Raw genomic sequence first — 12,318 nt, forward strand, 5'->3', positions numbered from 1 at the left:
ATATCAAGTCTAATCATATTTAGCGTGCAAACAAAGTATTCAATTTGTACAAGACTAATAACCATGGTTTTTTTTTTTTTTTTTTAAGAAAGACTAATAACCATGGTTGATATATGGTTTAGCATACAATAAATATCATTTATTGGATTCATTATAATATGCAATTCAATATAGTGAAAATCTAGCCATCAAGAGTTTTCCTGTGTGGATATTAGAACGAACTATGTAATTCAAACGTTCTATTTCACTCTCTATACTCTCTTTATTTTAGATTTCTAACACTTATGATTAAAAAAAAAATTGTAATTAATACCAACAGTGTTGGAAGCATTAGATCACCTAGAGAAACTGTAGAGGAGGTTGGAGGAATTCAAGGTTTTTTTTTTTTTTTTTTTTAATAAATTTTTAATAAAAGGAATTGTAGTAATACAAGTTAACGTAACATCAGTTAGATAATCTGCCAAACTATTAAGACTTATTTTTTACTTCTATTTTCGTTGACAACGATCTTAAATCAAGCATGCGGAAATTTAAAACCTACCCTAGTACAGTTGTACAATAAAATACTAGTTTATTTTTATTTTTTTTTTAGGAAAAAAAAAAAGTTTGAGTCACGTTTTCACTTTAGCTTAGCTCAGATATAAATCCAAGCCCGGGGATGCTCGACCCCCAATGTATATTGATACGTAACACGATATCTTCCAATAAGGTCCAAAAAACGAAGCAAATATCAAATAAAAGACGCAAATCGAATGAAATTTGTCACCTAATATTGTGGTCCCTAGCCTAGCTACAACACTTCCGAGCAATGTCAATCACAGTTCCCTTCTATATAACTTTGTGCTTTGGCATCACAATAATTAATTAGACAGTGCTCTAACTAAAATGTCTATTTCCCTTTCTATTGTCTATTGACCAACAAATCCATGAAGCCGTATGGGCCGTAACCAGTGTCGATTCCTCTGGAGGAGTCGTGTTTCTTTCGGAGAAGAATTAGGCCAATATTTTCTCCAAATCAGACCTCCCCAACCCATCTTCTCAATCAGATTTCAACTTTCAACTTTCAACATGATATCCATTACTACACCCCTTCCACTCCAATTATTTGGTTCTACATAATTTCACAAGAGCGTTAAATGATTGATGATACCGAGTGGCTACATCAAATACAGTTGTACAGTTGAGCTCTGCACATATACATATATATATATATATATAATATTGAAGAAAATAAATACACAACGCTATTTCCTATACACACGCCAGAGAGAAAACCTTGAAATCCAACTATAGGAAGAAGCTAAATTGAAATCCACGCATCCCCCCACGTTTGAAAATAAGAAAGAAAGAAAGCATACCACACACGCAATGTTTTTTATTATTATTAAGCAGTAATAAAAAATAGCATCCGTCGGCCAATTTGTTTTTGAAGAATTTTAAACCACTGGTTTTAGGAGGCTTTAGGGCCAATCCAATTAGAGGCCTGCCAAACAATATTAGGCCTATACATACTAACATACCGGTGTACAATTTGGATTCCAGGCCCTACACACACCCATATGGGCTTTAGTGGCCTGGAATTATTTATATTTACACTTCTAAAAGCATCCACGGCTATAAATTTAGCAATATGGCTTTACAAAAAAACTACTTTATTTATTTTACCTTCTCATTTTATAAAACACTCAACATTAGTAATTTTATTTTAGCTTTTAACACAATAAAATAATATATCAATTACAATAAAAAATAACCACTACAGTAAATAATCTAACCTACATAGATAATGTTTGGATACAACCGATAAGCTGCGTGTCTGCGTTTGCGTTTTTTTTTTTTTTTTTTTGAGAAGCGTGTTTCAACTTTTCCAAGGGGTCCCGTGCATTGTTCACGGGACCCACAAACCTATTTTTTTAACAAAACTTTCATTAAAAATATGTCTCATGGCACTATTCACACATTTAAAAATTATTTTGCTACAATGTTTTCAATTTTCAGCAAAATAAGTAGTATCTAAACACACCCATGATGTAAACATGTGAATAAAAGTAGTTGGCAGGTTGAACACTTAAACACTAGCAGGAGAAAAGGAGAACACGTGAACACGTGAACTAAACACACCCATATTTTTTTTTTTTTTTTTACCTCTGAGCTACAGTGCACAGCCAAAAATAGTTAGTTGTGTACTATAGCTGTGGAGCCAAATTATTTGGCTTTGGCTCCACCAATGTAGCCATATTTTTGTATTTGGTGGTATTAAAAATAGTAATTTAGCTTTTTAGCTCTACCAATATTAATACTCTTAGAGTGCTATGCAAGTGTTATTGCATATGCAAACCTTCTATGACTATGCCCCGAGTGCTAACCTCGGTAGAAAAGTAGTGCAAAAATCAGTATTTTTTTTTTTGGGCTAATCTAATCAGTATTTGGATTGTAGAATCACATTGGGTGCTACCTTGTTAGTTGCATAACCCCAAAGAAAGCAATGGGTTTATGCACCTCTATGATTCCTAAACATAAATGTTTATGTCAATGGTTGGAAATTTACGCACCTCTAATCTTCTTGGGATTTCTTTCTCATACATGCTAAAGAATTTTGGATAGACTAAAATGAAAAGATATTTCATCTTAGTAAGTGGCTTGAATTATTTTGACCAAAATCTTAAGAACAAATCTATTCCAACTAAAATGCAACCCAAATAATGAGTCAAACATGATCCCCCTCTTATATGAGAGAGAGAGAGAGAGAGAGAGCGTGCTTAGGGCAGCAGAAATGCATATAAAAGAAATGATCATATCTGATGTGTCATTCAAAATTCTTCAGTGATGAGCTTCCACAAACAGTTAATTAGGGATGAACAAAAACGGACAGTTGAAGTGTAACAATCAACACTTGGTACATAGTTAACTAGGAGAACAATGACTATAAACATTAATCAAGGCAGGAATCATCAAAGGGCATCTATAATAATGCTAGAATGCTTTCAAGATTGAGATTCAGAAAGAAAATGATAGTGGCAAACACAGTTTTTTAAGGGAAAGATGTCAGTCAAAGCATGCTTCTATTAGAAATGGAATTAAGTACCTGTTATACAGATAGCAAAATACAAGTGAAAACCAAACGTCTACCACCTCACTTCTGTCTAGAACTTCCCCTGTCTTCATGGTTTGCCTCTGTAGAACCCCCTTCCAGCACCACTGGCTATTTTGCTTCTCTCTAATCCTTTCTATCCAGTCTCCACCACCCCCTAGATCTCTCTCTATCAGGATTTTACTACCTCAGAGAAACCAAGTTGGCAGAAGCACCAATACCAGTAGCTTGCATAAAAAGCCTACAGCTTCATTTTGGGTAAGTGCGTGATGTGAGAGAGCAGTAACCTGAGTTTTTTAGATTGTCTTAATGATATTCTAGAAGAAGAAGAGAAAGGTACCAGTGTGTAAGCACTCATACCGTTTTATACATTTAATTTTCTGTGACCCTTTAAGTTCAAACTTCTATCTACATCTATATTCAAATCATTGGTTATAGCTATGTAAAGGCTGTCCGTTGAAGAACTTTGTTCCACACCATAGTTGCCAAGGATATGCAACTAGAAATGGTTTGGAGAAGGGAATATATTTTGTTTTTTCTTTTCCATATAGCTAGTAAATTGAGCGTTAGATCCGAAAAAAAGTATTAAATGAATTCTGCAGGTTGAACAACAAAGATCGGTAGGAGTTCTTCACCTCCTCAAATAGATTTAGACTCAAGATCTGATATTATTAATTAATGGAAAATTCACATTCAATCTCTTTGACCAGAAGAACTCAATGGTTCCTTAGGATAATGACTATTTCATTCATTCTCCCCAGTCAAATACAAGCAAGCCAGTTAGAGTGGCTTGCAAAACTCTGAATAAAACCTAGAATATGCAAAACTTGGAAATGCAGACTTAACCATACTTGATACTTGTAAAACTAATAACACTTCAAAGACTCATCAGCCTTCTAGAAAAGCATTTAATGAACATATAGACCCCACAAGGCCACAAGTGTCTAAACTAGAGTTAATTTTTTTGGATAATTCCATAGTTAAACGATAGGAGAGGGGGATTTGAACCTTGGACGTTTTGATTGGAACCAAAATTAGCTTTCTTGTACATAATAGAGCCAATACTCAGCCTAATGAACTATCAGTCTAGCATTTCAACAATGAAGCAAAGCTTATCCTACAACTTATCATTAAAGTACGTCCTGAAAAAAGTTATTTCAAGCAAGCATACTCCCAATCTTTCTTTTACAAAGACCATCCCTTTGTGACAGGAAAATCGTGGATAAATCCACGAGTTGTTTAATAAGCAACATAGTTATGCCCATTGAAATGTAAAATTTTTTACATTACACAATTTAGCTCTGATAACATTTACAACCAAGAGGTTCAATACCATCAAAGCTACATTGTTAGATAAGATTCCTACCCATCAACATTGTACAACACATCTTAGTCTTACGTAGTACAAAACTACAAAATACATCATTACCATTACTACTTCCTAACAAACACAACAAAATACACACAAAGCAAACCAACATTCATAATAGTCATACATTCCCATGCCTTACTTCTTCAAATCATCACCATCTTTCTCAACAACAACTACATCAAATTTCTCGTACCTGAAATCGCCAGGGTACACCGCAGACTTGGCCGTGAACACCGGGCCGCCGCTACGCACATTGCCGAAGATCATCCACATAAAAATCACCATAAACGCCATCAATGCCGCACACGCCGTCGCGAAAATCAGCTGGCCGATCATCCTCAACAGACAAAAACCCCTCTTCTCCGTCCTGACACTCTCACCATGCTCTTTCCCATAGTTTCGCGGATCCACGGGCATCGAATGCATCGAATTCCGAACCTTCCGAACCCTAAAACTCCATGAATACACACTACAGCTCTGCGTGGAATTCGAATTCAACGAAGTTATCCCTACGCGGACCTCCTCAGCTCCCCACATTTTGGCCAAATCGATCGCGTACGCGAGTACAGGATTGCTAGGCCTTGGATCTTCGAATTTACCTAACCTAACTTCAATTCTCTTCGAACTCGCTTCGTAATCGATCCACGATTTCAACCTTTCTCCACTGTTCAGCACCAAATTCAAAGCCGAAACATTGCTAACACTAACAGATTCAAAATCGTTCACGTTGATTCCCACATGATTAGCATTCAAATCACCTACATTAACGTCCATCCTGGTATCGAATTCAACCCCAAGAAACCGCGTCGCATCGGAAAGCACCAACGAGCCTCCACTCGGAACCAAAGCGAGAACAAGCCCGTCGCCGTCGCCGGGAGAGATCGAGAAGGAGAACTCCGACGAAAACGACGTCGTCGGATCGGCGAACACGAAAGGATCCGTGTGCATTACCATTCCCGAGCTCGAGATAGAGGGGCGCGTGAGCCTCACGTAGGAGCCATCGTCGGCGAGCTCGGCGTCGCCGAAGAGGGCAGTTTTGGAATCGAAGTTAGGGTTATTTGTTAGGGTTTGAAATGAGAGAGTGGAAATGGAGTTTGAAATTAGGGTTAGGGCAAAGAGAATTACTGCGAGAGAAAATGAGGTGCGCCTGAAATTGAAAATCTCAGCCATCGTTTTGTGTGTTTTTTTTTTTTTTGGTTAAGCAAATGAGAAATGAATCGGCGAAGTGGGTGTTGGAGTGTGTTTTCAGTTTTGAGGCCTTTGAAGCTGGCGCGGAACTCAACGAGCAAAACAAACCGTTCAAAGACAAATTAAAATTGTAGAAGTCCTATCTATATTATCCTACCAACTTTTTATTTTTTATTTTTTAGGAAAAAATTTTGAATTGATAATGATTAAAGTTTTTTTTTTTTTTTTTGGTCAGCAAGGAGATAATATTAGATTAGGAAATTATAAGTCTGTTACAAAACACACTAGCTATATCATCAGCTAGAATTCTTTCCACCACAGGCGGTGGATACAAAAATACAACATACGAGCTTACATAACTAGTACCCAATCTTGTCATAGCATTCGCATAGTGGTTGGCCTCCCTGTAGATGTACCTAATCTGCTTGTTGAGAATTTCCCTCACAAGATTCCTGCAATCATTAAACAAAGGTTCTAATGTCAAATTGGTAGTGTTATTGTTCAATAGAGTAACAACACTTAAGGCATCTAATTCAATAATGAGGTTATTTAACCCCATTTCCTTTGCTAGTAAGAGACCGTCACGGAGGGCCCACAATTCTGCCATACAACTATTGGTACTCCCAAAAGACCGAGCATAACCTTTCAACCATTTTCCTTCATGATTCCTTATCACACCACCCCCACCTGCACGTCCAGGATTGCCAAGTGCGGACCCGTTTGAGTTAAGCTTAGCCCAACCCATAGGAGGTTTCTCCCACCCCACGGCAACAACTGTTCTGGCTCTAGGAAGCTTCGCATTCAACCCAATGGAAAAGAACTCAACACTGTCCTTAATACTTCTTTTGTAACAATTCCGGTTCACCTTACCAGTTTTGAAGATAAAATTATTCCTATGTAACCATAAATGCCACACTCCCATGGGAAACAAAATCTTCCAGGGAATGCCCTTGTTGCTGTACATGGAATCTGCCTTGCAGTTGGCTTCAATCCATTTATCAGTTGGAAGGTAGAAAGTATCCCTCAAACACGTTGGGACATTGATATGGATCCAAAAATCCTGAGCAAACTCACAGCCCCTCATCAGATGATCAAGTGATTCCATGCTTTGATGGCATATGTTGCATATGGGATCAAGACTTAAACCCCTTGAACCCAAAACTTCCTCGGTGGGCACACTATTATGAAGACAAAGCCAAAGGAAAAATTGAATCTTAGGGTAAGTTTCAACTTTCCACACCCAATCCATCGAAATAGTATCTAGGTTCAAAAGGTTTAAACCTCTAGCCAATAAGTATGCAGACTTTAATGAGAAGAAACCATTCTTGGAGAAGGCCCATTGAAGAGTATCCTCAGTATTCTGGTTGCAAGACAAAGGAGTGGCTTTGATGGCATTAAGAATTTGCTCAGGCAGATCAAACGAGAGGCAGTGAGCTTGCCATTCATGATTCTGCCCAAAACATTGTTTTACAGTAATGAGGTCTTCATTACTGTGTATGCAACTAAGTATGCAACTTACTTGTGTTTCAAAAAAAAAAAAAAAAAAAAAAAAAAAAGCAACTTACTTGGTTTTTAGAACAAATTTCTAAAAACAAAGTGGGGTAAAGATAAAGGAGTCTTTTGGCTAAATATTACTAATTCTGAAACATATTTGCGTTATAGGCACTGTTATAAGTATTTAAGAAAATGAGGAGAGAGATTGAATTTCGGCAACAGTGTTGCTGAAATTCAAGAAAAAGTAGGAGAAAGAATGAGAAAAAGGGAGGAGAGAGAAAAGCTTGAATTTCGGCAACAGTGTTACCATAATTCGTCTGCCTAATTTTCCTCACCTGACCGGATTGTGAGTGTGAGAAGTGTAATGAGTGAGTGCCAAAAAAAAAAAAAAAGTAATTGTGGCAATGGTATTGCCGAAAATGGGGGGGAAAAAAAGTGATTGCCAAAATCTGGGAAAGAATTAAAGAAAAATATAATGTGATACGTACACAATATTTTTATAATATTTTCACAATAAATTATAAGTAACTAGTTATTATTAGTTCAAATTTAAATTTAACATTGAGATTACTATTTTAATCTAACAATAACAATAAATAACAACTTGATACTTAGAATTTGTTGTAAAAATATTGTAAAAATTGTGTGCACTTATCATTTCTTTAAAAAAAAAAGTGTAATGGATTTGTGAAAATGGGAAAAATAAAAAATAAAATTTTTTTTTCCAATTGTGGCAATGGTATTACCGAAATTGGGGGAAAAATTTTTTTCCCACAATTTCGGCAATGCCATTGCCACAATTGAAAAAAAAAAAAAAAAAAAAACTTTTTTCCCAATTGTGGTAATGGTATTGCCGAAATTGGGAAAAAAGGTTTTTATTTATTTTTTTCCCATTTTCGGCAAATCCATTACACTTTTTTTTTTAAAGAAATGATAAGTGCACACAATTTTTACAACAAATTCTAAGTATCAAGTTGTTACTTATTGTTGTTGTTAGATTAAAATAGTAATCTCAATGTTAAATTTAAATTTAAACTAATAATAACTAGTAACTTATGATTTATTGTGAAAATGTTGTAAAAATATTGTGTACGTATCACATTATATTTTTCTTTAATTCTTTCTCAGATTTTGGCATTCACTCCCCCCCCCCCCCAATTTTCGGTAATACCATTGCCACAATTACTTTTTTTTTTTTTGGCACTCACTCATTGCACTTCTCACACTCACACATCCAGTCAAGTGAGGAAAATAGGGCAGACGAATTACGGTAACACTGTTGCTGAAATTCAAGCTTTTCTCTCTCCTACTTTTTCTTGAATTTCGGCAATAGATTCTTGAATTTCGGCAACACTGTTGCCAAAATTCAATCTCCCTCCTCGTTCCCCTAAATAACTTGTAACAGTACCTATAACACAAATATGTTTTAAATTTAGCAATATTTAGCCAAAAGACTCAAGATAAAGGATACTTTTGAATATTTCTTGATGATAAATTTGATAATTGATAGATTATTTGCAAAATCATTTGAGGACACAAAATAATAATAATTTGCCCAAAATAAAATCACCCTTGATTTTTTTTTCTTTATAATTAAATTGTTATTTATTGGTAAGTGCTGGGGTGATAAATTTAAACTTTCTTATTGGAAAAGTGACTAAATAAAGAAGTTTGCTCTTCTCCCATTAAAAATTCTCTCATTCGGTTTCATTTTTATTGATGATGATACATTAAAACTTTCTTCTTATAAAAATGACTTAAGTAAAGAATCTTGCTCTCCTCCCATTAAAAATTCTCTCATTCCTTCTTATTTTTATTTGAATGAATGAAACATATGTCAAATATAAAAATTTAAAGGAAAAAAACAAGGCATATAGATTTACTGTGAGAATACCGTAAAAAAAAAGTCACATGAAATAATACTAGTAAATTACATTTTTGATGATTTTTTCTTGTTAAAATATATGTCTTCGTATTATAAATAATTACTCATGTAGGGATAAGGGCCCAAGAATATATGTTAGGCCTTGGGCCTTGTCCGAGGATGCGTAGTGGTCTAAGGACAGATAAACAGTAATGAAAATGTAAGACACAAAACTCCACGAGCAAAATACGAATGAGAAGGTTGGGAAAGGCAGGCTAAGGAGGAGTATCTCCATGGCTAAACGAAGCAGAGATCAGAAGGACAAATGGGAGTTGTGAAATATCTAAAAGAAAGCTGCTACCATTGCATTGAATGCTATGTAACTAACTCTCTAGCCGCATTAATGAGGAAGTGATATCTAAACAGTACTTTTCAATCTTACAGCTACTCCCAAAGACTTTAGGAAAGTGCTAATAGGACAATAATCAACACTAGCAATCTAATATACACGTGGAGGGTGGAGATGAAAGAAAGAAGAGAGTATAAAATAGAAAGAAGACCCAGATGGAAGGGGATAAAAAAAGAAGAGAAAAACACTGTAACAACAAGAACTATACTTGTAATCAAATTTAAAAAAAATATATACAATAACTGATCTCCTCGAATTGTGCTAAACATGATTTTCTTTAGATTAAACTAGTTTATTTTTACTTTCTTGCTATTTGAATCCATTATACTTGTTATCTAACTCATTAGAGCCTAATTTTCCGACCCACTCTTTACAGATTCATTATATTGGACTTTTTGGGCCTAAATCCATCCATCTCTTGGGCTTTGGGAATCAATTTGTGTCCTTACAACTCACGTTCTACAAGTTTTTTTTTTTTTTGGGAGAAAATTCTACAAGTTTATTTGTGTTTAGAGATTTTTATTTATTTTTATATTTTTTAGTTCTAGATATATATAAATTTTTTTTTTCTTAAAAAAACTACATATGTATGTATAGATTTATCCATTGAAAAAATTACATTCCATCTTATTAATTAGACCCACAGAATGTGAAGAGGGTAACAAATTAAATATATCCACATTGATATCTGATTTTATTGAAGTAAAATAAATGAATTGAAAAAAAAAAGTTTGGTTCTTATTTTTTGGGAGAAAATTCTACAAGTTTATTTGTGTTTAGAGATTTTTATTTATTTTTATATTTTTTAGTTCTAGATATATATAATTTTTTTTTCTTAAAAAAACTACATATGTATGTATAGATTTATCCATTGAAAAAATTACATTCCATCTTATTAATTAGACCCACAGAATGTGAAGAGGGTAACAAATTAAATATATCCACATTGATATCTGATTTTATTGAAGTAAAATAAATGAATTGAAAAAAAAAAGTTTGGTTCTTCTTTTTTTTTTTTCCGAGGAACAAAAGTTTGGTTCTTCGAGGATATGGGAGAGTGGTGTTTTGTTTTTAGGGTAGAAAACTATCCACCAAATTCATTACAAATACTGTCATGGTGAATTGGTGATAGCTTCAATCAATTTAACAAGGGAGAAAAAGAGCACAGCCACCCACACACCCACAAGTTAATAATGGGTTAGGCCCACTTGAGCTTAAGCAGCTATTTGGACATAAGATATAGGCTTAGGCCGACTTGGGCTTAAGTAGCTATTTGGACATAAGATATAGGCTTAGGCCGACTTGGGCTTAAGCAGCTATTTGGACCCCTGAAAGTGGATATGAGGGAAGAATCCTTATCTACTTAATGTACTCTAATTTTTCAGTCCTATGGGTGAAGAAGATAGGGTTTGGTCATTAATGTAAGAAGAATGGAAGTGTAACCATATGGAGCAAAATTGAATGTGAAGTGGAGTGCAAATAATAAGAGTGTGAGAAATATCAACATTGAAGAGGTTGGTGGGTGCATGATCAATGCATAAACAACGTGATAAAAGCGAGTCAACAAATGTTTTTAAATCCTTTACAAAGATACAAAATTGTATGAGAAGTGCGTAAGAAAAAAAAATACATATATCAGATAGAGTTGTGGTTGAAAGTTGTGGTTGCTAAGTTGTGGTTGAAAGTTGAAACAACATCAATTCTAATGTATTAATCACAATATTAACAATTAGAACAAAAATGTTGTGTACTTGGACTCACTGAATCGATACACGTTTAAGTTTAAAGTTTAAACTGCAGAATCGAAGAAAACACTGATTTGCAGCCGTAAAGAAAAACCATGCACAAGCTACAGCCCACACTGCTGGCGCTATAGCCTTAATAATGGATTATAATTGCTGTATTCTCCATCTTCAAAGCAGATACTAGTGACTAATTAGTAATGACATCGCCATGATAGAAATACTGTTCTAATGCGCTACAACACAGTGCACCGCCGATCTTACACAGCACCACGGTACAGTGCCACAAAATCTAGTATCAACTGTCAACACCCCATGACACCACCATCACTATTTTCTGCAATTATGAAAACTGACACTTCTTCTATGTGTTGCGTACCTATGGTGTGTGCCTTGTTGATTAAAGAATATAGAGTATAGACTGCTAATTATATTCAGGTAACCAACAATAAATAAGCATAGATTCTTATCAAAAAAAAAAAAAAAGCATAGATTGAAAGAAAGGAATGAGCATTCTAACCATTTACATTGTCCTTTTTTTTTTTGGGCATGGCTCATTACTGAATGGATGTCCCAGCTTACCTAATGATCATTCACAAGCTTGGTCTATATTTAGGAACATTTTGTATCAATTTTTGTTTAGGTAATGTTCTAAGGGTCTGGCTTAGGACATTCATTAAGGATAGGAAACCTAATGCGGGTGAGCAACTTTGTATGGTTAGTTGATCAATTTTCAATCAAAAAGTCAATAATTTAATTAGCTTTTGCTCATTTTGTTACTTTCCAGTGCAAGTGGGATTTAATTGATACCTCCTATGCCTAAGGATACTCGTTAACAAAAGCAAAGTTATAAAACTAATTTTATAGCAAAAAACTTATAAAATGATGTGAGAATTAATGTGATTAGTATCACTTCAACATTATAATAAATAAAAATCTAAATTATGTTTTTGTAATTATCATACATCGATTTTTAAAATTTAATCCACTCCTTTAAATTTCTTCAATTTCAAATCAAACTAGTCATAGATCCACGCAATGCATGGAATAGTTATAATTTTTTGTGTCAAAATAAGACTGCATAATGCAACTCCAGTATGGATTGGAGTAACAAATATATACTAATTATTTCAACAATTTCTTTTATACCTACCTTCA

General features: G+C 34.5%; 1 protein-coding gene across 1 annotated transcript; it reads right to left on the reverse strand.

Annotated features, from left to right (window-relative positions):
* Positions 1-4,326: 4,326 nt before the first annotated feature.
* LOC111983052 (L-type lectin-domain containing receptor kinase VIII.1) lies at positions 4,327-5,780 on the reverse strand. The gene has a single exon (XM_024014704.2). The coding sequence runs from the start codon at positions 5,631-5,633 to the stop codon at positions 4,599-4,601; it is 1,035 nt and encodes a 344-aa protein (XP_023870472.2). The 5' UTR covers positions 5,634-5,780; the 3' UTR covers positions 4,327-4,598.
* Between the last annotated feature and the right edge of the window lie 6,538 nt (positions 5,781-12,318).

This window comes from Quercus suber, unplaced genomic scaffold (assembly GCF_002906115.3).
Source record: "Quercus suber isolate HL8 unplaced genomic scaffold, Cork oak 2.0 scaffold_221, whole genome shotgun sequence".
Taxonomy (NCBI): Eukaryota; Viridiplantae; Streptophyta; class Magnoliopsida; order Fagales; family Fagaceae; genus Quercus; species Quercus suber.